This window comes from Phyllopteryx taeniolatus, chromosome 6, assembly GCF_024500385.1.
Source record: "Phyllopteryx taeniolatus isolate TA_2022b chromosome 6, UOR_Ptae_1.2, whole genome shotgun sequence".
Lineage (NCBI taxonomy): Eukaryota > Metazoa > Chordata > Actinopteri > Syngnathiformes > Syngnathidae > Phyllopteryx > Phyllopteryx taeniolatus.
Genome location: NC_084507.1, coordinates 27,495,405 through 27,522,574, shown reverse-complemented (window position 1 = coordinate 27,522,574; position 27,170 = coordinate 27,495,405). Strand labels below are relative to the sequence as shown.

Here is a 27,170-nt window from a genome sequence, read left to right as displayed (position 1 = left end):
CTGAATAATAGAAACCCTAACCTTAGACTATTTCTCACCGAGTTAGTACATTCGTGAGTAAAATGAGACCAGATCATTTTTTTCAGTATTACTTTGATACTTGTGATATTTTTGTTTTGTTGTGTGGCGTGAGATATTTATTTCCCTCTGCGGGGGAGCAGTAAATGAAAAGGTATGCTATGACCACAGTTGCGCGTTAGATGGCACCATCGAGCCAGAAGAGCTTTGACGTTTACATAATACGTAATTGGGGCGGGATTAACCGCGACTAAATAGCTTCGTTGTCTTTCCACACTTTGGAATAAAGCCTTTAAAAACATATACATGAAAATCCATGCGATCGCGTTGATATATATTAGGTTCAATTGGGGCTACGCCAATCCTATAATTACGAAAAGTGTAGTTCGAAGAAAACGCCTCGACACTACTCGAGGGACTCCCTAAGCTAGGAAGTTGGCTAACAATCTTCCACCCTTTTCCCAGTCCGCGATGCACCGTGGGTAATGTAGTGTTTAGGCCGCAGAGACGAGGTGTTTCACAGCACCCACGGAGGAGCCGCAGCCTCCGTCGAGGACTACCGGTACCACCATGCCCAGCTCGGGATGGCTTCCGGTAAGTGCAAAGTGTTTGGGGAGTATATGAAGTGGGCCAAAGTGTCGGTTGCTAAACTATCCTGCTCGATATTCTCACTTTGGCTGTAATTTTTATAAAACAAATTTTTTTTTTGGGGGGGGGGGAGGGAGAAAAGGAGGCGGAGAAAGAAGGTGAGTCACGAGCGAGGAATTTGAATGCTTTGTTGCTTTGGACGTTTGGAGAAGTTTGCCGATCGGCTACAACACAACCCCGTGTCACGATTAAACATTCACAGAACGACATTGTACGTGTACCTGTAGCTTGTCCCACCCCCAACCCCCTCCCGCCCCCCAACTGGGAACAGCCGTTAAACTAACGCAGTTATTAGTTTAAAATTGTATTTGCTGCTCCTCGACTTAGACTAGGATGCATTTTGCACTTCATGCCTGCACAACAAAGGGTACGCGGTGATCTGTGCTTATATAATGGAGATGATCTGGGGCGATGTATGTTTGGTTGGTAGTTACTACGAGATACACGTGAATTTGGAGGCTAATTGGAGTGATCGATATTGCTTTATTCGGACATGCTTTTAGCCGCAAGGCCTCGGGTCACGGCTACCTATTGTCTACCCGCAAGTATGCTACAACGTCACACGTGATCGTTTATTAATTTAGACAACACCGAACATGCTGCATTTTACGGGCGTTGGGCGCCAAATTGCAAAATACAAATAATGAATAAAGACACCAGCGTGCGTTCCCTACAGCGTAGAAGAATGTGTGCGGAAAGTGAATCCCTGTTGACATTCCGTTGAAATGCATCTGCTGGTACAGACATGTCGAGTCAAGTCATTGCTGTTCTAAACGCGTTCTTGGAATAATTAGCTTGGATGGGTTTTACGCTGAAAAGCCTAACCGGATGTTGTGGTATCCGCCCCTTCCGCGGACTTGACGGGTGATTCTCGTTCTCTTTAACAGCATCTCGAGCACACTTGGGTGCGAGGACGTCTCGGCGCAGGTCCGTACCGGAAGCCTTGACCCTCGGCGAACTTCCTTTTCGGCAGCCGGCGTTTGACGGCTCTTTCACGTGAGTCTCAGCTCGCTTTCAAATCTCGCCATCCAAGCAGGTTGTTTGTGTGCCTCGCGGAAATAAAGCGCGTAACTGCTAGACAACCAGCCACGTCGTTGTGTTTGTAAAGTAGCACGCCATTTAGAGCTAATCAGGTGTTAGGGCCTGCCTTTTAAAGTGTCCCGTGTCTTAACATTGTGGTCGTGTTTATCGGTTCCAGTGTTGTATTTTAAGGGCACGGGTAGACTTTTTTTATTAATTTTTTTTGGGGTGAACGTAACATACGTTATAAGTGGATAGTGTATGTGTTGTAGTACTGTCTCTGGTTCTTGAAGCTGTATATCATCCATTCTTATGGCAACATTTCCTCTGATTGAATGTGCCACTGGCCTAATAGCTCCTGAAGTCAATTTGCTCCTCAGAGAAACTGCAGCTCTTTCCACCACTTCCAATTGAACGTTCCTCTGTAATGGGCCATTAAGAGGCATCTATGATGGGTGAGCTGTCAGCCGGGCTTGATTGATTCGCACAAATAAGATTTAGCCAAGATCTCTAATTAAAAAAAAGCTAGAGTTCTCTTCGATCTCCTCTTGGTTCCGTAAAACTGGTTTAATTTCGCCTCGAATACCTCGGTCCTGGTGATTAAGCGGTTCCAAAAAGTCTGACAAAAACCAAATCGCACGAAAGTTGAATACTTCCCATAGGAAAAGAGCTGAACCCAATTCGTCCGTTCCACACCCACAATATTAACTCATTCATGCCAGCCTTCCCAGTTAACATGGATATTTGACTTCTAAAGCCGTCAATGGCAGTGTACGTGTTAACAAAAAAAATATTTTACAAAGAAAAACTATAGTTTAACATATAGAGAACACAGAAAAAATATAAATGAATGAACTGGATAAATGAAGATTAAATATCACATTTACCTTTTACTGAATACTTGATGCCGTATGAAAGATAGCAAAGAGGGTACAGGGAAAAGGTGAAGTCAATGTTTGGAAGTTGAATCCGCCATTTTCATTCTTTGCTAAGTTCTATGGTATGGTGTTGTCTATATTACAATCTACGTTGCAAAGTTCTTGAATTCTATGATGTTTCTCGTCTTCTTTATCTAACTTCCTTTGGTCCGATGGTGGCCTTTTAAACAATCACTCAATAAATGAGGACAAAAAACTTCAAAAAGGCTTCAGATGAACACACGAGTTGACGCTCTGTAGTCCTCGTGAGGTTCTGCACCTCAGATCTTAGCAACGTCTAAACATATATGAAGTTATCAGAAATACAGACAGCAAACACTGAGACAGCGGTCGTCTGAGACTCCGTAGTAAACAAAAGACCAGTAGCATAAAAAATGTCCGACAGGTCTGTGATGCAACACGGCGTAACGACATTTCCCCTACAATAAAATACACAAAGTTGCGCATGGGATGCTTTTTATGGGTGTTGAATTCTACAGTGACTGGATGAGGTTAGTACCGTCCATTTTCAACTCTACAAAAGCTGTGTGAATGTACTATGGCTGAAAGAAAAAAAACACAGCTAAGGCGACTTCAAAAATAGGTTGACACAAAATTTCTGCCTCGAAGCTCTGTCGGGACCCCCCCCCCCCAAAAAAAAAATGTTAAATAAAAAACTTCGCCTGGGACCATGTTTGTGCCGCTGGAACCAATGTTTCACACAGACCCAAGACAGAGTGTTGGCCAATGATAATTTTGCCAAAAACAGCAAAGGAGCGTCTGTAATTTATTTTAAAGACACTGTGAGATGTGTAATGTGCATATAACATGATGAGTGAGGTGAATGGTAGTTAGCGGTTTTTTATTTTACCTAAAATGGTCATCGCTAGGGTGCTAATGGTAATCGTGATTGCTAACAGTTTACCGTTTTGCTATAATTACACCATACACTCACAGTACCAACATATGCAGTTTAAGGATCAAAGTCCGTCCCTCATAAATGAAAATAAAATCCACTGTACCAGTAAAATAAAAATAAAAATGTAAATATATTTTAGTCAGGCGGCACGGTGGCCGACTGGTTAGAGCGTCAGCCTCGCAGTTCTGAGTACCGCCGGGTTCAATCCCCGGCCCCGCCTGTGTGGAGTTTGCATGTTCTCCCCGTGCCTGCGTGGGTTTTCTCCGGGCACTCCGGTTTCCTCCCACATCCCAAAAAACATGCATGAATTGGAGACTCTAAATTGCGCGTAGGTGTGAATGTGAGTGTGAATGGTTGGTTGTTTGTATGTGCCCTGCGATTGGCTGGCAACCAGTTCAGGGTGTACCCCACCTCCTGCCCGATGATAGCTGGGATAGGCTCCAGCACGCCCGCGACCCTAGTGAGGAGAAGCGGCTCAGAAAATGGATGGATATTCTAGTCATAGCGGGGGGCGATTATTATTCGATTATTCAATCCATAGGAGAATCGATTCTCAAAAGATTCGGTAGTGACAGCTCTAGAATATACGAAAACCAGGACAACAAAAATTGTCGACAATCTAATCATAGGAAAACGAAGGTTCCATCATATAAGGACGGTCACTTGGAAGTCAAAATGGAAGGAAACATGGTGCTGCAGTCAATCGTATAAGGTTTTAGAGTATCTATGGGAAATATGTAGGGGCTCTAAAGAACAGGAATAAGCCTCCCCTCAAGTGTGTAAAACACAGCATTTTCCCACTTTTTTTGTTCTGTACCGCAGTTCTGTGCTAACGGCACCAACATGCAAAATGATGGGGACGAGTTGACCCATCAATTTTCCGCCTTCGAAAATGGTACCGGCGCTTCAATAGATAGCAGGTCTATCTTAAACGCGTTATCACATGTTAATTCTTGTCCTGACGTTCTCACGCATAATTATATCATTAACTGACTGACAGTTGTGATATTCAGTAAAAGCTGGATAAATGTCAGGTCTGTAATGGCTCCTTTATGCTCTAACTCTCACTAACTGTCTGTTCCAATTCTTTTGAAAATGTTAGGCACATAGAAATGCTGACAAGTGACAACAGGTCAGAGTATATTGTGAATCATGGATCAGTGGCGCTAAATTTGTGAGGATTTGCATTGCTGGTGATGCTGCTGCTGAAGGGCCAGACTGTAATGCAGTTGGAGGAACACCGATGGAGAAAAGTTGAACAAAGCACAGAGGAGGTTTTTTTTTTTGCTCCCGATGAAAGTGGGCTGCTGGTCCCTGCGGTGTACGTTTCTTTTCTGGGACGGACTGGGCGATGACGCTCACCTGACCCTGATAGGAAACAACATCCTCATCCATTCTTTTCCGTGAGGGCTGCTGACTAGAGAGACTGCAGTGGATAGGTACTGCAATATGCCCAGCAAGTTCACATCTGTCCTACTTTTCTCTGGACCAAAATTAGCTGTTTATCACTTCTGTGAGTGTTATTTACATAGTGGTTAAACATCATTTAATAGAGGCCAAAGAGTGCACTTAATGATGTTCCTTCACTGGGTGTGTGGCCTTTGTGCCCAAATCCTGAATCTAGGAGTGTGAAGCAAACTGCTATTTAAGGATGGCATAGCCTAGCCAGCTGCTGCCATTTCCTGTCCCGTCGTAATTGAATTAGCGCAAGAATAGTGGTGAGGGTGTGCGCACTCCACAGATGGCTGGTTATCCAGTCACAGCTTTAGGGATTGGTTTGTCATGTATGCTTTTGCATGCCCAATTTGGCTTTTATCTTTCCTGCTGACTGTGTTTCTGGAGCAGAAGCTGAAAAGAAGAGAACATGCTTACTGGTCTCATCAATGACGTGTATGTGGGGAGCATTAAATGTGATTTACTGTATCACATTTAATTTCCCCCCCCCCCCATCCAATCTGGGGGGCAAGCTCCCAAGGGAATATCTAACCTCTGACAATAGGGTAAATTTAGTTTGTCAAACACATAGAAAAGGCTTTACACAAAAGGCACAACAGAAGTATTAATTTGAGGGAAAGAGAAATATATTCATGGACTGACAGTGAAGTGGTGTTACTCTGATCACATTTGAATATCAATGTCAACAAAATCATTAGTAGTGTCACTCATAGGGTGAGTGGGTATCATGCCAAAGCAGCCTACCAGGTCATTTGCTAGTTTGCTAGTTGACATGCACATTGTGTTGTCGTATGACATATTGACAAAATAATTACTGTTCTGGAAAGCGTTCACGTGCTCTAATATGTGAATATATCCATGATCCATTTCTATACAGCCTGTTCAGGTGAGCGGAGAGCTGGGGCATATCACAGCTGGCTTTAGGTGAGAGGTGAGGTACACCAGAGATTGGTTGCTAGTCAATCACAGGGCACATGTAGACTAACAACCGTTTATTCACTCTCTTATTCACACCAATTGACCCTTTAGAGTCTTCAATGTATGGTTTTGGAATGTGGGAGGAAGCCCACACAAGCACTAGGAGAATGTTGCAAACTTCAATATCACATTCTTCTGCTAATTAGTTTAATAAAGGGGAGGATTTTCATAGTATTATATAACAAAATTATACTGACAAGGGAAATAGGCCACCAACATCCCATTTTCATGAACACGGACTAAAGTTGGCTGTGCGTGCAACAGAAACAAAGTGAGGCAGTGTTGTGTTTGCACATGTAACATTTACACAAGCCTACACGATCTACACTGGCGTTGTCGTGCCATGCAAACATAACATAATGCATCTAAAGTTGCGGAAAATGACTGCCTTAGATTTGCTCTTATTTTTATTCACCAAGCTTGAATTAACGCTCGTTTCAGTACATGGTACTGCATTTGAGTCATTGTAACAGACTTACTGGGAAGTTCAACTATGACCATGTCAGTCAATATTTTATCTTTAGAGAACTGACAAAAAAGGTCACCTACAGAATACAACTCAAAGAGAGAATTTGAAGCTTTGTATTATGAGCAGGACTCCCGAAAGACTCTTTCTCATTTCTAAAATTGAACCAAAGCAATGTAGCTTTCCTTATTTGAGAGATGAGCCATCAAGCCATGTATTTCTCTGCCTTGGACTGGAGAGAAACATTGAATGTTTTCTTCTCTTTTTTCTGGTGTTTTTGTCCATAGGCGCTTATTTATTAACAGCTATTTTCTGACCTTGTATTGTATCCATGGCACGTGAATTTGTTTAAGTTTGAGAAAACATTGTTAAATTCAAGTTGTTAATTTTGATTTACTTGTTTAATGCACCAATGCTCTTTTGGAATTTGACATTTTGAAAGTTTTTGGAATGTCTTCTGCAACTCCGTAATACTGCGCCGCCCTCTTAATTTTTTAACGTACTATTCAAGCTGCTGTTGATTTACGAGAACATGTGCATGTATTTACGTGATTTGGAATGTTAGCTCCTCTTAATAAAGATTCGAACAACTTCTAGTGTACAGTGAGTGCCCCAAGAATAGTAGAGCCTTATCCACAAAAACATACAAAAAGCATCATGTTGTTCTCTTGGCATCAGCACTATAAATATATCATCAAGCTGTGTCCTTTGTCATTTTTCCTCCCCCGACTCTTTTGTTTAAACACAATTTCCAGCTTGTTTTGTAGCGAAATGAATTATTATATTGTTACTTACTGGCATTTCCTGACAATTAACATTGCCCTGTCTTGAGTAGATACTTTATAGACCGGAAATGTGAAAAAGTGGTCACCTGGCTTGTGTTTCCACATATTTTTTTCCGTTTGGGAAATTGGGATATTAAACTACAGATCTCGCATTTGTTTTTAATATGTTGGTACTCCCTGAAGCTGCTCTCCATTAATTTTTCATCCACACTGTCTGACATACTTTTGTCTTCCTTCTGTTTCTCTTTGTCAAGGGGGATGAAATGGGTGGAGCCACAATTTTCTCTATGCTGGCAACCTGAGGAAAAAAAATTAATATTGCTGCTAAGGAAATCTGCCACCCCCCACTCATGACTTTCTGCTGTGTATGTTTACACTTTTCTACAATCAATCAATCTTTCATTATTTGTGAATCCTACCTCAATCTTGACTTGTTTAACTTAAGGTGTGTCTATGTTGTTTTTCAGGAACATTTGATTGGTGTGCCTCAAAATCTGTGATGGAAAATCGTGGTGAGTACCAAGATGGATGTTGAGGATTTGTTAAGTGCTGTGTTAATGCTGGAGAAAGAGCGTTACAGCCACTAATTTTTCTGTCTATCCAAAGTATTTATGAGGTCTGTCTAGCTTGTGGACACTTTATGAGCCACTCAAGGAGTCAGCCACACATCTTCAGGACCTCAGTCTGTGGGTCCATTTGTTCTCTTGCTCTACATTAGTCTCAAGTGTGTGTGCTGCATAGCTGGAGGACTGTCTCGTTTGAAGTTCATTGGTATCTGTTGTCTTACGATAGAAACTCGTATGACTAAGGTTGGAGTCTGGAAACTCTAGGAATTTATCCTCACTCAAACTTTGTAAAGCAGGGCGTAATTATTATATAGTTATTATACAGGGTGATTAAAAAAGAATCCGCCAAAATCAGCAGGCAATATTTAAAAAACGGAAAAAAAAAATAGAAAACTCCAGCTTAGACACATATGTTGTACATACCTTAAAGTTTTTATTTCATGTTTTACAAGTGCTCAATGTGGCCACCACCGGCAGCACGGACAACATCAAGCCGATATGAGAATTCTTCCCAAACGCGCCTCAGGGTGTCGCGGTCCACCATGTTGATTGCAGCTGTTATTCGATCTTTCATGTCATCGATATTTGCTGGAAGTGGTGGAACATAAATTTGGTCTTTAACATACCCCCCACAAGGAGAAGTCTAAAAGCACACTGCACCGTGACAATGACATTTGTTTTCGCAAACTCAAGCACACAAATCGCTTTCTGCTGAGGAGTCGCCATTTTGAGTGTAAAAAAAAAAAAAAAAAAAACGTAATTTTTTGACAATTGAACGGCGTCAGAGGAGTACCTCACCACAGCGGTGACGTTCACACCCAATCAAACTTGGATAACTCCCTTATCAAATAACCATTGATTGAGTCCATTAGAATGCTTGGACTGAAATGTGGACGCCGGGCAGCTTTATTGCACGTTTGTAGCCTCGGCAGAATTGAATGAAGCATTGAGAGTCGGCGTCAACGCGGGGTGCTCACATACTGCCACTCGATAAATGTTTGATAATATAATCCATCTCTTGTACCATGAAATGCAAACATAACACTGCACTTTGCACGTGCGCTCTCTCGCTCACTCTCGTTCGTTCTCTTGTTCTCATTCTCTCTATCGTTCTCTCTCATTCGCTCTCTTTTCCTCTCTGTTACACACACAGTTCAACATTAAGCATTATAAACAGGTGAACCACATAACGTAAACACGCGACTTAGCTTTAGAAGAGTTGTAGGTGACGAGTGTGAGGTACCACGGAATACAATAATTGCCATCACACTTCGACGAGCCTCCAAGTTGTGTTATGCCCTGTTATGTACTGCCGGTTTTAGTTGCGTGCCCCCCATTTTACTACGGCCGAGGTTTCTCATCTGCACCATGACTGCTGTGGCAAATGTTTTGACAATTTACAGATCTTGTCACGGCCTGTTACGTTTCCCCGTCCCGCCCTCACCACCCCCTTGCGTTGTCTCACGGCTATCCTGTTTTGCCGACGGTGGCCTGAAACACAAAGTGTAAACGTAGCTCTAGCTTGACAGCATTTATTTCTAATGTTTGTAGTGTGCTGTATTTTAATGAGCCACTTTTGTTTCCCAGTGGTAACTGCTTTACAATCTGGTTAGTAAACATTGTTTGCTGGCTTCAGTTAAGTTTTCCCCAGTGACAATGATGAATAACTTCCTACTGCCACTTCACAGTAAAATCTATACAAAGCTTTATGTGTAAGGACATTTCCAACAAGTGACTCGCCGCTTCAAAGAATGCACACACGTGTGTGTGTATATGTACGCTACAGCACAAACCTGCTTCAGTATGCCGGTTTAGCGAAGTCTGGCCCAGTCTATTATCCAGGTCAGGCCGACAGGTTCTGGGCTCATGCGGATTGGCTCAGCTCTTTCTGGAATCTGGCCCAGTGTGGAGGCTGTATGTGGGGCACAGGAAGAGAAAAGGAACACTGTTGAACACACTCACACACACACACACACACACACTAGCTCACCATCTTTTAGAAGCAGCTGAGTTGCAGCCAAACACTAAGAAAACTCCATCTAGGCATAATGACACAGCTCTGTGCTTAGGGGTCCTGTGAGGCACACTTGGACAAGGTTTTCTGAAGACACTCAAACCTCAGAAGGAATCAAACTACATTCTTGGGGTCCACTGCACATCCACCCCGCCCCTTTGTGTAGCAGTGTCTTTGGTAAACATTTCAAGCAAAGGTAAGCTAATTCTGTCAAGAATTGACGAGAAACTTGGAGACGTATAATAAACTTAACTGTTTAGCTGTAATGAGAGGGCTGAGCATCATGGTAAATACACTCGGCTAGTTCTGAACAACACAAGTCAGATACAAGTTAAAAAGCATAAGTAAGCAACGATTTTGTCTTTTATCTTATTTCGCTGACACTTTGTAGCAGGTGTGATTGTGTATGAATTGTCCGCTGACAGTGCTCAGTTACACTGTCTATCCATGGCATGTGAATGAGATTACAAATTCACAGGCAAGTAAATGAGTACTTTTTTCCCCCAGCAGCATCTTATTTATTTCGCTCTGCATGGTTATCCTTGCCAATTGCACAAGACTAAAGTGACTGAAATGTGTTATATGGGAGGACTTATCTTTTGTGGTTTCATGTTTGTTGCATCCACTGCCCTCCATACCGTCACACATTTTCCCTGTTTAAAACATAATTCAGCTTTCCCAGGAATGGTTGGCATCTTTCACTGAATACTGACTGACCTGCGCCATGAGCCAATGAGGGAGGGTCAGTCATGGAGAGGGAGTCCAGCTCCTGCAGGGAGGGGAGGACTTAAGGAGATTGGAAGCGGGAGGGGGTGAGGGGAGTACTGAAAGGAATTGAGGAAGGGTAGACAACAGGAACACAGAGAAGAAGAAAGAACTTGAGCTTGGTGAGACTGGGGAACTTAAATCAAGGGTGAAGCAGGCAGGTACTGCCTCACGTTTGTCCAGGTTGCACACATTTGAACATCAGGATAGGTAGAGGCCCCGTAGGGGGCTCGATCATGGGACAGAGTCTCCGTGTTGAGACCCCAGCTCAGGAACCACCACAACACAACAATGGCGGTGAGTTTCTGCACTCATTCCTGGACTCTCAGTATATAGTCTCCATTTCAGAACACAATAACTTACTCGTAAGCGTTTTGGTGGAGTTGCTGCAAAAAGAAAAAGCACACGGTTAGTTATTAGTACTAGTGTACAGTCTCTCTCTCTCTCTCGCTCTCTTTCGCTCCTTCTCGGTTTCCCCTTCACGTTACCACCACAAGGAATGTTAAAACACTGGGATCACGTGGAGGAATGTCAGCTGTGTCTCCGTGCAGTTGTGCACATGTTGCACGCTTATTTTCATCTGTTAAAATGTTTAAAGACGGCATCTATCTACTGAAATGAGTTAATGATAAACATCTTTTAAAAGGGCTCATTCAAAATATTGTTCATTTTGTTTTGCAGTTCAAATACAACATTGCAGTTATTCCATTTGAAATTATTGAAAGTATTATAAATATTGGTTTATAGTCAGGTCATTAATTAATGCATTTGTGGGACGACTTAAATAGTTTCATTTTGGTAACAACCCATAGTTATATTTGTCTGGTCTGGGATCATATTGAGTTTAAGATTTGGACTGTCAATTAAGTGCCATAATCCCCTCTACCAATGGTTTGGTAATGCAGTTTGGTTGTTATGTAAGTGATCCGGAAGGGTTAGAAAACAGTTTGGCTCAAAGCGGAGGTCTTTCTCTTTTTTTTTTTTCAAGCAACAATCTGATGTGATCCCATGCTCACCTGACCAAGACTGTGATGACTCATGGAATCATGAGGTCAGAGGGAAATTTAACCTGCCTGACGCATGTTTATGGGACTGGTAGGTGTGGCCTCCTATCGTCGCACACCCCCATGTTTCCTGATTCCAGTGCCTTATCTCTGCTGCTTCTGATTACACAGCTTGACCGCCAGAACTCCCGCGTAGTTCTGCACGGACATGTTATACACGGGCAAGACATTATTAATGTGTTAACAGGCAGTGGTAATGAGCTTCTCTGAGTGAGTGAGTGTCACTGGATTGGACCTCGCAGAGCGGTGGGACTGAGCTGTACAGTGGACTGTGTTGTGGTTTTCAAGGGGAAGAGGTTGTCTTTGTTCTGTCACAGAATTAGGGTGGAGTGCCATTTCCTCCCTGTGTTTCCAGGCTGTCCCCTTCACGCCTCTACTTTTTTGTGCCCTTTTCCCCATGACACCCATTTCCAGTCTCACGCTCACACAAGCGAGGTCCGCTTTTTCTCACAAAAGAATACGTTGTGAAGACCAATCTGTGAAGAATAACTCTCAGCTGATCCACCGCTCTCTTCAATGGGAAATTGGATTTGGATGTTTTCTACTTTTGTGTGTGTGTGTGCGTAAGTTGAACAACGCCAATTTAATCACACTGAAGTACTCTTCTTCAAAGGATTTAGTCATCTTTGTCAAATGGATGCCTACTACACAGGCTGAGCAATCATCACCTCTGCAGTGCTGTGGTGTGTGTGTGCTGGCCTGGCACACTCTGCTTTTATCCTGCTTGACTGGCTTCAGCTGAGCCACTGTGACTCTGCAGTCGGCCGTGTGACAAATGTTTGGATCGCAGGGCAACTGCAGCGAGTTTTTGGGATATTATGGCAGCTGGTTTGAATCCACTGCGCTGTACATTGCAAATATAAGCTGGATTTCCTCGGTGCGGACACATCCCTTGAACCTCGACCAGCTCTGATTTAGATTCAACAATTTCCTTTGTCTAGCCTTCCTGCCGATTTGTTTTAATTTGAGATCTCATCTTTCCCATGGCATGCTGTTTTAAAGCTCGTCACCATGAAAGCTGGACACTTAAGAGCCACTTTCCAGGTAGAAGTATGGCTTACCATTTCAAGATCAATAAGAATGTTTTAAATCAAAACAGGTGCACAGATTTGTAAACATCGGTAAAGATTTGTGGAATGGTATTTGTTATGTATGTGTCCTTTTGCGAGCTCTCTTTTGCCCATTTTACACTCTATAGTACCTACTCGACTCTCCACGGCTCTACTCACCATTGGCGCAATTCAGTTTGGTTCAACCAAATACTTACATGTATGGCAAGGTACTATTTCTAATAGCATCCTTAAGTGGGCGGCGCTGAAATGGATGACATAAATCACTGCTGGTCATTCATTGGTTGAGCAGCTACGCCATGACTGCTAAATTCTAACATTTGAGGACACACTGGAAAAAAGAATAAAATACGTACACGCTAACATTAGATTACCCTGACTTTACCTTAGCTCTGAATGCTGCAATATTATACCATTGTCTTCACTTATCTGCAACTTAATGTGACCATTAGTCATATGCTGAGAAGAAAATATTGGAGTCCTTCATTTTCCTCCATTGTCATTGTTTGTAAGCGTGTCTCGTTCCAACTCACACGTTCAGTGCAGTGTGTTTTTTGTTCTATTTTGAATTGGAAAACTAAACCGAGGCCAGTAAGCAGAACTGAGCCGGTAGTGTGCAGTGGAAAATCGCCGTTTGACGACTGAGTACTGTAATCCACATCAGCATTTCAAGATTTACATTGTTGGAATCAGACTGTAAGGCATTAGTGCTGCTAAGGCATCCTGCACATGTGCATGGGAGTGGAGGTTTTAAATCAGACAATGTGCTGTTTGCAAAGGTACACATTATGCCTGCTGAATTCAGCAGCTGCTGCATGCAGCGCGCTAACATTTAACCTCTCAGCATCTTGTCATTTGACCTGCCCTCAGAATGCCTGTCATTCACGTACCTATTCAGTGTATGTAATCGTTATTGTTGACCAAGTTCATTTTCAACTGCTCCTTCCTTAAATTATGGGGCTTGCAACATTTATGCTGACATAATCCATGTGTGTACTTTATTTCTCTATTGGGGCAGTGAGAGTTGGAAAACTGATAAGGTACTGGTCTCCGCCACACCAAAGAATGTTTGTGAACTCTCACTGAACGTAAAAATCAGACCTCTCGTGTTAACTGTGGATATGTGAGCTCTCAGCATCACCCTGCCAAAGCACACTCAGTCCTCAAGGCTGCTGAGCTAAAGATAATAACTGTCTTTCGTAAGAATACTGTTAGTGCTCTTTGCACAGGCCACAGATGATGTTGGTTGAAATTGTCAGGTTATTGCAGCCTCTTCTGGAGCTGTATTGTCCTCCAGTTGTCCGTCTTGTGTATTCAAGCCTTGTGAACGTTTATTTATTAGGTATTAAACACCTTGATTGCCTTCAACCCGTGGCAAGTCTCCGTCAAACACCAATTAATCACAATGCATCCCACAAAAACGAGTGCACATGTTCAGTTCTCAATAATTTAACAGCTGCTTTCTGAACTTCAGTGCAGCCAGTTCAGTTTCTCACACAGTTCCAGTTCCTACTTTACTGAATCTTGTTCACTTGTCAAGAATCTTCTTTTCCTGTTTCATTCCCTATAAAATGCATGGCCATGCTGGACTCTTAAGTGTAAATTTAGTACATCCTCTTCTGACATTCTCACAATACCCCTTGTTGAGGCTGTTTTTTTTGGAATTACTGTATCGCAAAAAGCCCCCCCCCCCCCCCCCCCCCCCCCCCCACCCATAAAGCAAAACATTTGCATTTAGTCCCCTGGTCCCTGAACAGGACTCTCAGGAGGTACAATTAAGTCTTAGACAATATTCTGATGTCTTGTGTGATGTGCCAATGACAGCAGCCAGTCTTTTTCAACTGGTGTTGCAAAAGCGCCCCCAAAAAGTAAAACATGCACAGAATGAATCCTCTGGTTGCTGAGCTGCCGAGATTTGCTGAGCCCTTTTGCCGTAAATCTTGAAAACAACTCAGAAGTAAAACTTGGGCAAATAGTATGACAGTTGATCTTAGACCATTAAATGTTTAATGTACAGTCTTTCCAAGCAAGTTGGGTGTGTTTATCAGGTTGTCAGATTACACACAAATGACATGCAAAAGAAACTTTGTTTTGGTTTTCTTTACAGCAAAGTTGGCTGACTTGTTGAGTTGTGTCCTCTGACTGCTAATTTGTATCACATTACTGCTTTTATTTCAGATGATGGTGAGCAGCACCACAGCACCACGGTGGGAGAGGCGGGCAGCACGGGAGACAGCACCCCTCCCCCAAAACGCAAGGGCAAGTTCTCTACTCTCGGCAAGATCTTTAAGCCATGGAAGTGGCGGAAGAAGAAAAGCAGCGAGAAATTCAAGGAAGCGTCAGAAGGTTTGTGGCTTTGTGTGTTTGTGTGTTTTGTGTTTGTCTCTGTGTGTGTTTGTGTTTGGACAGACTGCCACTCCCCCACCTCGCCCTCACATGTAGCTTTTTAAACCCCCTCTATGCATGGTTTAACACTAAGAACTTACTCAAATCATGTTTAAAAAAAATTAAAATTAAGAAGACATTTTCAATTGTCAATGGAACTAGTATGAATTGACTTGGTAAGATTCTTAAAATAAGATCTTGTAAAACAATATCTTAAAACAAGTATTTTTAGCTTGCTGAAAAGAAATTCAAAACTCTTAAAATAAGTCCAGTCAAACGTTTTCACTAGAACTAAGATAAATTCACTCGGTAAAATTTTGCATTTTTGCAGTGAACTGACTGTGATTGCAGTCCAGGTCGAACAATGACAACAAGTTCTGGTGTCATACCATTTTAGCTTATTCCAAACTCGCATTGTTGAATATGCAAATGGTGAATGAGTACCATGACAATGTGTGTAATGTGCTGCCATATATCATGTCGATATGGCAGAACTGGAGAGAAGGATGTCGACGAGGCGTACCCGGCAAGAGCTTATAGAACAAGGAGTGCTGAAAGAAGTTCCAGACAACGGTACAAGTTCTCTGATTCATCTGATCTTTGCACAGCAGTGTCTGTCTCCACTGTATCTAGTGTAGCACTGCCGAGGCTGTCGCACCCACACAGTCTGCAAAGTGAAGTCATCAGTACGTAATTGCAGGACCGCTGTACTCCCATCCAGTAGGTGTCAGAGACATATTTAGCAAAGGTACTTTCACCTTTGCTTGCTGCCTTGTTTTTAAAACTAGTGTGATAATCAGTTTTAAAATGTCTCTCTAGAGCTGAGGAAAAGTGGAACAAATGGTGCCCTGCAGCAAAGTGGCTTTGAAAGGGGCATGTGCAATCATAATGCAGGCCACCCTGTTTTCAAGAAGCCCATTTATTAAACCCACCTATTAAACCTACAGCTGCTCCTTCATCACAGCAACCCACGCTAACACACACACACTCATGTCTACATGGCTTGGCTTTTATGACTGGGCGAAAGGATTGCAACCCATCCATCCATTTTCTGAGCCGCTTCTCCTCACCAGGGTCGCGGGCGTGCTGGAGCCTATCCCAGCTGTCATCGGGCAGGAGGCGGGGTACGCCCTGAACTGGTTGCCAGCCAATTGCAGGGCACATAGGAACAAACAACCATTCGCACTCACAGTCATGCCTACGGGCAATTTAGTCTCCAATTCATGCATGTTTTTGGGATGTGGGAGGAAACCGGAGTACCCGGAGAAAACCCACGCGGGCACGGGGAGAACATGCAAACTCCACACAGGCGGGGCCGGGGATTGAACCCGGGTCCTCAAAACTGTGAGGCTGACGCTCTAACCAGTCGTCCACCGTGCCACCAGGATTGCAACCATTGGTTATATATTTCATACTGAATAAGCAACTTATCATCCATTTTATGACAACTAAAGCGTGGTGATTTGTGAAAAATGTATTACTTTAACTCAGAGCCTTCAGGTATTTAAGCGAAGCCTCCAGATATTTAAGCGATTGTGTTTAAAAGTAAGTGAAGTGAATACCTGTGTGTGTGTGTGTGGTACCCTGAAACATGTTTTACTAAAGTTTCAATACATTTTCAAATCACCGCTCACTACCACCAAATAAGAACCAGACAATGACGTTTGTAATCTAGATTTCGTCTATGGATGGGGTTTTGACAAAATTGACTTTATGGACTATAACTTAACTTCCCATAGTTGATGATGATGTGCAACGGTCTGTGCTGGCTGCAGCCAAATAGTGTACTCCATTTTAATGACTTGAGCATCAAACAATTCCACACTAAGTTACTGTCAATTGATTGAATGAGTATTCCTAACAATTTCACTTTACCTGAAAGTCAAATGGAAGAACGATTAACATTTTGTCCCACTTTAGATGCGGATGGAGCGGCACAAAGCCTGAAGCAGCCCTACGTAAAGAATGGCCACACACTGCCCGTGAGTGGAGGAGGTGGGGTCAGTACTGCAAGGAGCAGCCAGGGCAGACTGTCCTCTGATTCAGACTTTAGGATAAACCCTACTTGGCTCGCCCATTCGGACGACCATAGGGGCCGACCTCCCTCGGATGGAGAACGCCGAAGAGTTCCGAGTTCAAGGGGTTCCGGAACCCCAGAAGAAGGGCAGAGAGGAAGCGGGGTGACGGCATCCCGTGGACATGGGGAGACTGAGTGGAAGCCTAACACGACGTGGCATGGGCAGATTCCCAATCAGATGGCTGAAGGTAGAAGTGGAGGCCAGTTTTACCCTGAAGATGGACAGAGGAGGCCTGGGCTCCAGAAAGCTCCCTCAGAAGATGGCAGGAGGAGTCGACCGGCTGACGTGGATTGGAAACCTACACTCCCCCGACATGCTTCTGCTGAAGAGGGAAGGGCCCGTAGAGGTGAGTCACTTCACGCACATGATTTGCTTTCGGGGGTCACATTAAAGGATGTGGTGGGCCAAATCTGGCCACCGGGCCTTGAGTTTGACACCTGTGTTTTAAATGGTTGTAATACACTTTGCTGGTGCTGTCCTCTCAGATATAGACAGGCTCCTGATGGCTCTCAAGAGTCCTGCTCCAGCTTCTTATTCAGGAATAGCTCATTCTCTCATCTCCTCTCCTAATTACTGTGGCACCATCACTACTATACTCTTCATTGCCCTTTAATGCTAGCGCTGTAAAGACGTTTAACGCTGTGATAATTGGTGAAAAGACATAGTTAATTGATTTTAAGCAACATTACACTTGGTGAAACAGTGGTGTTAAATGCTCTTTCAAAGACAGGTTGTCGCTCATCTGACCGAGGGGGAACTTAAAAATGTTATTGTATTTTTCTGCATTTTGTACACCCGAATTTCAATCGAGACGATCGAATTTGGATTATTATAATGAAAAGTTTTACTCAATTGGTAAAACACTGGATCCAAATACTGGAAGACTGAGGTAACGGGCAACTGGGGAACCAGCACCAGTTGACACTCACTTCCTTTTAATCTTCAATTAAAGATGCTTCAAATCACAACTGTAGAGGCTGGTCTGTAAATAAATCCTGTTATCGGAAATTTCACAGTTACTGTTTTGAAGTATGGCGTGGAGTTGCCAAAGAATGTGGGATGACTCTGATATGTTTGGGGCTGGCTGAGGGTTGTGTGTTGGTGTGTGGTAATTGCAACCACCTATGCTGTTTCTTGTCGCTGCTGATCCCGAGATAATGCAATTCTCAATCAAGTGCTATCACAGTGCATGCTTGGAGTGGTGAAACAGTAGAAAATGCCTCACTGCTGTGTCGCTCAACATTTCTGCCCAATGTTAAGATTTTGAAATGATTTCAAAGTGAGATGGAAAACATTGCTTCATTTACTGGAACAATATTGACTAAATCCTAACTGTGATGTATATACTGCCCATTGGCTTTACATCTAACATAGGAACATACTGTGGTAAAGTAGTATACATTTGGATTTGGAGGGCAATGTTGAAAAAATGAAGGATGAAGTTTTGATCCATCTTCAATGCTGTCTTGTTTTCAGAGTCAGACAGCCACTTTGTCCCTGACCCTGAAGCACTAAAGGACACCCTTCGTGAACCTTTGCCGCCTAAACAGTCCGTCATGCCTCCAAAATGGTTGATAAGCTCTACGCCTGAACCGGGCAGCGAGGGGCCAGCTCGCGCCCAATCGAACCACGCCTCGGCCCAGTACCCATCCCTCTCTGCCTCCTCGAGTACTGCACCGAAGCCTATGAGGAACGTCTCCTCTGTGGGTGCGACCACACATCAGTCTTCATCTGCAGCCTCGTCATCCGTCACTCAGGCCACCAAGCAGCCGCCTCTGCCTCCGCCCAAACCGGTGAACAGGGGCAACACCGGCATGCTGGGTAAGCTTTGCTGATCTGTGCTTTGACAAATACCTGAAGGCAATGACTTGATCAGGTTCATCAAAAAATACAAATGTGCCTGATGAATGCTCAAATGCTAAGTTTGTATTTCTTTTTACTGATGAACACATCAGTCAGTGCTCTGCTGATTTGACAATTTTTGAGCCAAGGCACATATTGTACGTTAGAAAAATCTCATGGCACACCAGCCAAAAATGTATATCATGAAATAATGAGCTCATCTCAAATCATGAACAAATTTGTATACTCTGAATGAAGAGTGTGCCAGTTTAGTTTAACAGAAAGCTATTTATTCTGTTGAATGAATGGCAACATGGATACACGGGTTAATTGGACCTTCTGCAATCTAGTGGAATAGCATGTTGTGCCTGTTGCTATACATCAGTGGCATGGCTGGATGAACAAAGATACATTTTGGAGGGACCAATTAAGGGAAATTGGTTAATTGCTTGTCACATCTGATGATCTCTCCTGTACCACACTGGTTAGGAATCACTGCCTTAATGAATCGAAACAGTATGTGGATTGTTTCACCAGCTGAATACTTACTGCACCAGGGCTGTTGTAGCTGCAACTGTTCTTCAGCATTTGACTCTTGCAACATAACAAGGACTCTTGTGAGTGTGAGCTTCAGCTCACGCGGCTGCACTTCAGTGGCTGTTGTGTGTCTCTTATGGGAATCCTGCCTAATTCCCATTTGAGTGAGACTGTCTCCTTTGATTCATTGTTATGAATGTTGATGATGATTCAACTTTACATGATTTGGTACTGTGTCTGCGTGGGCAACCTTTCTGGCAAAATGTGCGGTGAGATTATATTTAGGACATTACTGGATATACAGTACAGTACTTATTTTTTGCAGACTTGGACGAATAGAAAAGTCTCACTTTCCAACCATACTGAGAGAGTATTAAAAAAAAAATTTTTAGAACACGTATTCCAGGTACTGATAGTATTCCTGAGAGTTTGCTGACGTTTTAATGAAGTCGACAGTTTCTAAACATCCCTTTACACTCTGTACATAAACCCAACAGCCATGTACCCCCAGTCATTAAAACACTGAAGGCTGAAGGCCTCCATCTCCTCCCTGTTAGTCTCCGCCCTACAGGGTGGCGAGCACGCACACCTTCCGCTCTACTGGTCCTGCTGGAAGCGGGAGTGCGAGTATGATGTCTATCTGTCCCTGCCTGTCTACCTGTGCCGGCGGGCTGGAGGCCTGCGCTCAGGTAAAAGGATGCGCTCTGGTATCTGTAAGCAGGGTGCCCGTGTCTAAACTCACCCCTCCCCTTCAGAGTCTGCATTCTTCATCATATGGCGTTCTTTCTAGCTGTCCTTGTATTTTCCCCCTGTCTTTTTTTCCCTAATGGATCTTGTTTGCGTCACCTTCAATGTGATATGTGATACACAAGTTGCATGCCCATAATGAGAAGACAATGTGTGCGCTGCTTTCTTCGTGTATAAAAGAGGCAATTGCTGTAGCAGTTGAGTGTATTTAGTTTGGTAGTTTCCCTTGGCATGTGAATGAGAGTGAGCCTTTAGCGGGTCTGTGGCCTGCCCGCAATGCATCAATGGAATTTTAAGGACGTAATCCGCTCAACTCTGCTGCTCGAATGGGATGGATATGAATGAATGGACAATAAAGACTGTAACATAATGTTTGAGTCTAGATCTTATCTGGCTCTCGCATGCCTTTGGTCTGCCACCACTCATCACGGCTCTCGACTTTAGATAAACATGACGTCTTTAAGGCTTTTTACACGTTTTGAAAATAGTCTAGTAAAATTGTGCATGTCACTTATGAGTCTAAATTTGAGCTGCTTGTCCACAAGGTTTTTGGCACTGACAAGACACCAAGTCTGGCTGTGCTAAGCATGCAGGCTGTTTTTGTCTCCTCCGTCTCTGTGACCTGGGGCACATGTTGCACACTAGCGTGTTAGATCAACGTGTGCATCCATGTTGACACAGTCATATGATGTCATTCTCTGTATGCATTCATGCTCGGTCAGACGTAATTCTAGTTGTTAATTTGTATTCTGTCAAACTGGATGTCTCCAACGTTTACAGCTGAAGAAGCATGTGCTTTCATTCCACATTAGCAGTAGTATAAAACAACAGCTGGGACACTCACTTCATGGCCTAAAAGGTTTGACATTTTCCTTTTATAATTCAATGTTATTAACTGTGCTTCTGTCCTCAGGAGACTTCGCCCAAGCTGCCGGTGGTGCCAGTCTTGTCCCAGTGAAGCCCTCCCCGCCAATGCCTCCAAAGAGAACCACCCCAGTCACCAAACGCAACACCGAAGACTCCTCTTCAAGCCATCCCATCACGCCCTCGCCACTTTCTCTTGAGGACCACGGCTCTGTGAGCTTTCAGCTGCCTCCTCCTCCACCATCCCCTCCGCTTCCGTCACACATACCTCCTTCTCCACCTCGACAACAAATACACCCCCATCACCTTCACCATCAGCACTCTTACCCGCACCCACTGCCCCAAGCTATACCAATCTTGTTCGATCCCCCAAGCCCTGTCAGTGAGTTGCCCCAGCGACCGACCCCTGTCCCGCTGCACATCATGATCCAGCGAGCGCTGTCCAGTCCCGGCCCCATTCAGCCCAACCCGGATGGGTCACAACGTGCTCACACATTGCTCTTTGAAACGCCTCCAGACTACCAAGGAGATCGAGGTCGTCCCCTTCCTGTCAGCATCCAACCACTAAAACTGTGAGTTCTACGTCATGGTAGCAAGTTCTGAAAAGAGCTAAAGAGGGGCTTTCATCATCTTTATGTTTTACATTGTTTGTAAATGCTGCTTGTATGACAGTTTGTTAAAAGAACTAAACATTTTGAATGTAATGTAATAATAGGAATCCAATCCTAGTTAAATAGGTATGGAAACTTCATTATAAACAAAGTTCTGTGACACTTCTCTTTACTGCTAGATCTGAAGATGACTACTCCGAAGAGGAAGAAGAAGAAGAGGACGATGATGAGGAAGAGGAGGAGTATGATGGGGAGATACCCCAGCCAAAGCTAGAGCCACGGAGTCGCCGTGGTTTGGTTGTCGATGCAGGAATTTGCGTCATCCCTGGTGGAGAAAACAGTGAGGAGGAGGAGGAGGAGGAGGAGCATGATGACGAGGATGAAGAGCATGCCATGTGCAGAGAAGATAGCGACTCAGATGGTCCTGTGCCTTTTAAAGAGGAAGAATCAGATGAGGATGAGGAGGAAGAGCCCCCACTGAGTAAGCATCACCATATCATGACTAAAACAAGTATTTGCATGTTTGTTACTAGCATAAGTACATATCAAGGTCATCTAAAAAGCAGGTTCAAAGATTTTAACATTTTGTTTAGAAGACTCGTAGAACGGTGTTTCCCAAACTTTGAGCCAATTCACATATTTTACATTTGAAAAAGCTCACAGGACACCACCAAACAAAATGTCACAAAAGGTATATACGGAACCTTGATTTAACGGACTAATAAGATGGAGGGTTTGTCCGTTCACTTGAAGCACATTTTTCATGGCCTCAACACCTATATCAGAGATCTATAATGCGACCAATAATCAATCGCACATGCGCATCATGTCATACTTGCCTGTTATCCAGGTGCCCTGGCCAGCAAAGTGAAGAGGAAAGACACCTTAGCTCTGAAGCTGAGCAGCCGTCCCTCACAGGAGAGGAGCACGAGAGATGACCAGCCGCCGGGGCAGACCGGCCTCACCTGGCAGAGCAGGGAGCAGTGGGAGGCCATTCGCATGCAGATTGGCACCGCACTTACAAGGTTAAAAGTGACATCATAACACCTCACTGCTGTTAAGTGACAAAAAATGAAGTGACAAGTGCGAGTTTGCAACCCATGATAAAATATGTGGAGAAGTTGTAAAATCTTTTTTTGTACTTGCAGTTTAAATTACAAAGCAATGAAGTCGTTTAAAAATAGAGCTTCCCACTTTTCTTCCCATCAGACGTCTTAGCCAGAGACCCACTGCTGAGGAGCTTGAGCAAAGGAACATCCTTCAGCGTTAGTATTAACTCTTATTTTTCTGTTTTGTATCACCAATTTAAGATAATCCTGCTACAACTCATTGCTTCATGTTACAAATCAGTGATATGGTTCCGTTTTTGTTAAATTTTGTCACTCCTATTTGAATTTGTACAAACCAAACAACCAAAATCTCATCATACTCAGTCACATCTGTCAAGTTTTTGTTCATTTCATGTACTATATATTTTCATACTCCCAAGCATTTCTCAACGACCACATTTTTACATACAGTATCAGTGGGAGACGAGGAGGTTTAAAACCTCAATAACTGAACGCAATCTAATTTTGCAAGCTGCTTTTCATCTCTTTTTTCTGCACATCAAGCCACACTTGAAATACCATGTCTAAATTAAGCCCTTTTGTTGTTTTATTCCGTCTTGTTACAGCCAAAAATCAGGCTGACAGACAAGCAGAGGTTAGAGAGATTAAGCGAAGACTGACCAGAAAGGTGAGCGGCTGGTGTATTTTACTGACTTGTGTCCAATTGTATATTTGCTGGATATTGAAGTAAAACTCTCTTTAATCATACTTCTTGTAGCTGAGTCAAAGACCAACAGTTGCAGAACTGCAGGCCAGAAAAATTTTGCGATTCCACGAGTATGTGGAAGTCACAGACGCCCAAGACTACGACCGCAGGGCAGACAAGCCGTGGACCAAACTGACACCTGCTGATAAGGTATTGAGTCAGTGTATCAACTATAGAAAACTTAAAGGAGATTTGTGCATTCACTATCTTCTCTGAATACAGTCCAGTGTGATCAAGTATGTGTTTTCCTTATTATTTCTTCTAGGCGGCCATCCGGAAAGAGCTTAATGATTATAAAAGCACTGAAATGGAGGTTCACGAAGAGAGCAGAATCTACACAAGGTAAAGTCCCTGTGAAGTGAAAATATGTCTTCTAAATTTGGCATACCACACAGAAGAGTGCTAACAGCCTTGCCAAGTTTGAATGATTGGGGGGAAAAAAGTATGAAGAGAATCAGGCTTCAAATTGCGAAAAATCTAGCTTTTGTCGACTCTCTGAAACGCTGTGAACGTGTCTGTTGAATGCGTGAAACCACGTCCTTCTGAAAAATGGATACTACTTTGTTTAGCGTCTTTCTTATGCCTACACATCCCTACATGCTTGAGCAATGACAATATTGGTTGCTGGAGCATATCCCAATGCATTGCTGAGCTTTTTCATGCTGCAGCAATGAGTTGCAAAGTAACCAATCCAATGTCTTATGCCTGGATCAGACTAGAAGACAAATTTAGTCTTTCACAATATCACTATGTCAGACTGCTGACATAAAATCTTGCCATATCTCAGTGATACAGTGGCAGCACTACACGACATGTATTTCGATACCACCGCATCCCGTCTTTTACGATCACTGGGCTTTATCTTGTCAAATCAAACACTTGTCGGAGAGGCGAAACCAGAAAACGTGTCACCGGTCAACGCGACCAGATACACTCGGTACCGTGGCGACGAAAACAACAATGCGCTGCGCCAATGTATTATGTTGGGGGAAACAAAACGAACAAAATGAGGAAAAATGTGTGGTGGTCGTCGCCAGTGCTCAGGAGAGCATTTTCATTCAAGGATTATTTGAGGTATGTTCACGTACTTTTAATACGATATGGCTCGCAAGCAGGCAACAAAAGGTTATGTAGCCTAGCAAGCTACATGTTGACAACAGCAAGTACAGAAGGCGATGCACTAGTCACAGTACGCAATCCCATTGTGCGACCTCGGGGTGCGCTGTCGGAGAGTTGTCGTTGATAGGTCGCACTACACGGAAGATATCAAAAAAATCGAACATGCTAGACTTTTCCTTATGGCGTCGTAGGGCCAAAGCGTTAGTCGTGGATTATGTCACTACAAAAAGTTTTGTCGTTCCCGACAAAATATGTCAGGCCCTATCTGGGAAATAGGCTGCGATAGTTAATTGGGCCAATATGTAGTCTGATCTAGGCATAAAGCGTTTCTCTCTGTGATGAGCGCACACTCATGGCTGACAACGAGGCGTTCTAAAGCTGCCATGCCAATGCGAAGCCCTGGTCCACACGCTGGCTGTCACTTGGGACTTTTTCCCCTTAGCTCTTCCGCTGTGCTCTAAAGTGGCCATGCCAGCGACCTACCCAACGGGAAGCTGCATTTTCGGGGTGTAGGCATAGCGAGTTGGGTAACTGCATGTTGCAATTGTGCCAGATAACGACTGATGGGAACGAAGGCGCTCAAGTTCTTCGTGGCGGAGTGGTACTCATGCTCTGTTTTAGTCACCCCAAAAATCAGGAAAACTGAAATTCGCAGAGGTTGAATCAAGGCAACTGGAGTGTTTAATGCTATATATATCCACAATTCAGTACTACACAGTTCTGTCTTTGTACATTTTTAGCAGTTGTCTTCAAATATGTATAATGTGTTTAGACACAAATCTCTAAATTTACAGGGTCTTTAATAGATTTGCTGCTGTGTAAATAAAATGTTTGTGCTTATTTTTTTTAATTTATTTATTTTTTTTTAAACACCTGATAATGTTCGTTTCCTTTTAGGTATCACCGGCCTTAGCATCTACCCTCTTCAGCTGGTGACAAAAGCACTTGGTCTCTGTGGCAAGCAGCTGCTGACTATGCAGACAGATTGGCCCTTTCTCATTTCCTGAATGTACTGTACAATTTATCAGGGACAGCCTGGAACTGACTAGAGACAAGAATGCTTCTCGCTTCCCCTCCGTCACCCTGACAGAATTGTTTTCAGTGAACAGAGGTGATGGTGGTGGTGGTGGTGGTGGGAGAAGATGCAGTATTTATCCCAGACAACAGGGGGAACCACGTGCCAAACAAATTGAGACATTTGCAAAGGACTGACAGTGCAGGGCTTCTACCCCTCTGCTGTAATGTGGTGTCCTCAGGGACCTGGATCTAGTTAATATCTATAATGCGGCCTCATTCTATGTTGCCTTTTTCTTCTTTACTGTATATGGAAACGCTAACTCATTCATCTTGTTAATGTGAGAACATAAAAGTAATAATAGCTAACAAAAATGGTAATTTCTAGAACACCCAATGATAATAGAGACATGGCTATAGCTCGTGTGAACTGGAGAATGAAGACTGGGATATTCTGTTTTAGGATTGGACATCTCTGGGATATTGTGTTTTTATATTAACTGTACAGATTGCTATTATAATATCTTAGAATGAAACCCGTAAAGATCTAATTACAAAATGTGTAATGCACAAGATATTTTATAATTTTGATCACATGACTAGTGACAGCTTTTTCTTTTGGGGATTTCTTTGGCTTGCCTGTATTTATCGTTGTGTTGTGAGGTGGCCATTTAAGTGTGACTTTTTAGAAATAGAAGAGAAGGTGCAGGTCAGAATGTTGTAGTTGACTTTTTTTTTTTTTTTGTGCCAATGTACCCAATGCCTAGAAAAATATAGGATATTGGTATTCATATCAACAATTTCTGAAATCTACTGCATGAGCCAACAAGGATCCTTGTCATTGGACCTGGTAAATCTCTCATTTCTACTTTTCTATGAGTTTTGTACTTCCCTTTAATCACACATGCAATGCATTTCTGTAGCCATTTTGTACAAGGTCATGCTGGTGTTGTCGACCAAGAATACAATGCAAGTTGCTGTGCAAGATCAGGGGTTTATCCAAAAAACAAAAACAAAATCTCACAATGTCAACAGGGGATCATTTTGGCTGAAACTTTTTGTCTGCAACCGTTTTATTTTGTGGTATTGTCTGGCCAGTAGCTTACAGGGTTCTCAATGCTGTGCACAGGTGGATTATATATTAGGTTTCACTGATGCTTGTGTATATCTTGTCTTCCTTTCATTTGAAAAGAAATTTTAAATAAAGTATTATAGGTTGCTATCTTTAAGCACAGAATCTTAGTTTATGATTAAGTGCTACAAGAATGGGAATGACTATGTACCCTCTCTGTAAAGCTAAGTTCATTTTTAATTGAATGTGAAGATGTATGGACTGATACTTGTTTTAATTGTACATAGTGACATCTGGATCTAATTAAAAATCTTACTGCTTGAACCTTTTTGTGCAGTGAATTATTCAACACTTGGTCAGCAATTAAATCACTCTTTCTGTTGGTTTTCAAAGGGCAATTC

General features: G+C 43.1%; 1 protein-coding gene and 1 long non-coding RNA gene across 9 annotated transcripts; one reads left to right on the top strand and one right to left on the bottom strand.

Annotated features, from left to right (window-relative positions):
• The first annotated feature begins 348 nt into the window (after nt 1-348).
• phactr4b (phosphatase and actin regulator 4b) lies at nt 349-27,093 on the top strand. Of its 8 annotated transcripts, none has more exons than XM_061775872.1 (16): nt 350-612; nt 1,554-1,662; nt 7,461-7,571; nt 7,674-7,718; nt 14,864-15,031; nt 15,563-15,643; nt 16,991-17,494; nt 18,625-18,969; nt 21,188-21,710; nt 21,929-22,230; nt 22,600-22,774; nt 22,959-23,014; nt 23,425-23,486; nt 23,577-23,714; nt 23,830-23,906; nt 25,581-27,093. In XM_061775872.1, the coding sequence occupies exons 4-16, from the start codon at nt 7,706-7,708 to the stop codon at nt 25,594-25,596; spliced, it is 2,460 nt and encodes an 819-aa protein (XP_061631856.1). In that variant the 5' UTR covers nt 350-612; nt 1,554-1,662; nt 7,461-7,571; nt 7,674-7,705; the 3' UTR covers nt 25,597-27,093. The 8 variants fall into 8 exon arrangements, with proteins under 8 accessions (XP_061631858.1, XP_061631856.1, XP_061631857.1 ...); XM_061775871.1 differs by lacking the exon at nt 350-612 and adding an exon at nt 623-764; XM_061775874.1 differs by lacking the exon at nt 7,461-7,571 and having other exon boundaries at nt 349-612.
• On the bottom strand, nt 8,186-9,884 carry LOC133479225 (uncharacterized). The gene is made up of 3 exons (XR_009788875.1): nt 9,763-9,884; nt 9,566-9,684; nt 8,186-8,360 (listed from the first exon to the last, which is right to left on the bottom strand). It is a non-coding gene; the product is annotated as an uncharacterized LOC133479225 (long non-coding RNA).
• Nucleotides 27,094-27,170: the final 77 nt, after the last annotated feature.

What these genes read in the sequence shown, in the direction of transcription:
- phactr4b (XM_061775869.1), top strand. Translation starts at nt 10,788, where the DNA reads ATGGGACAGAGTCTCCGTGTTGAGACCCCAGCTCAGGAACCACCACAA. An exon ending in AGCATCCAACCACTAAAACT is followed by an intron (nt 21,711 to 21,928) that starts GTGAGTTCTACG and finishes CTTTACTGCTAG; the next exon opens with ATCTGAAGATGACTACTCCG. An exon ending in AACTGACACCTGCTGATAAG is followed by an intron (nt 23,715 to 23,829) that starts GTATTGAGTCAG and finishes TATTTCTTCTAG; the next exon opens with GCGGCCATCCGGAAAGAGCT.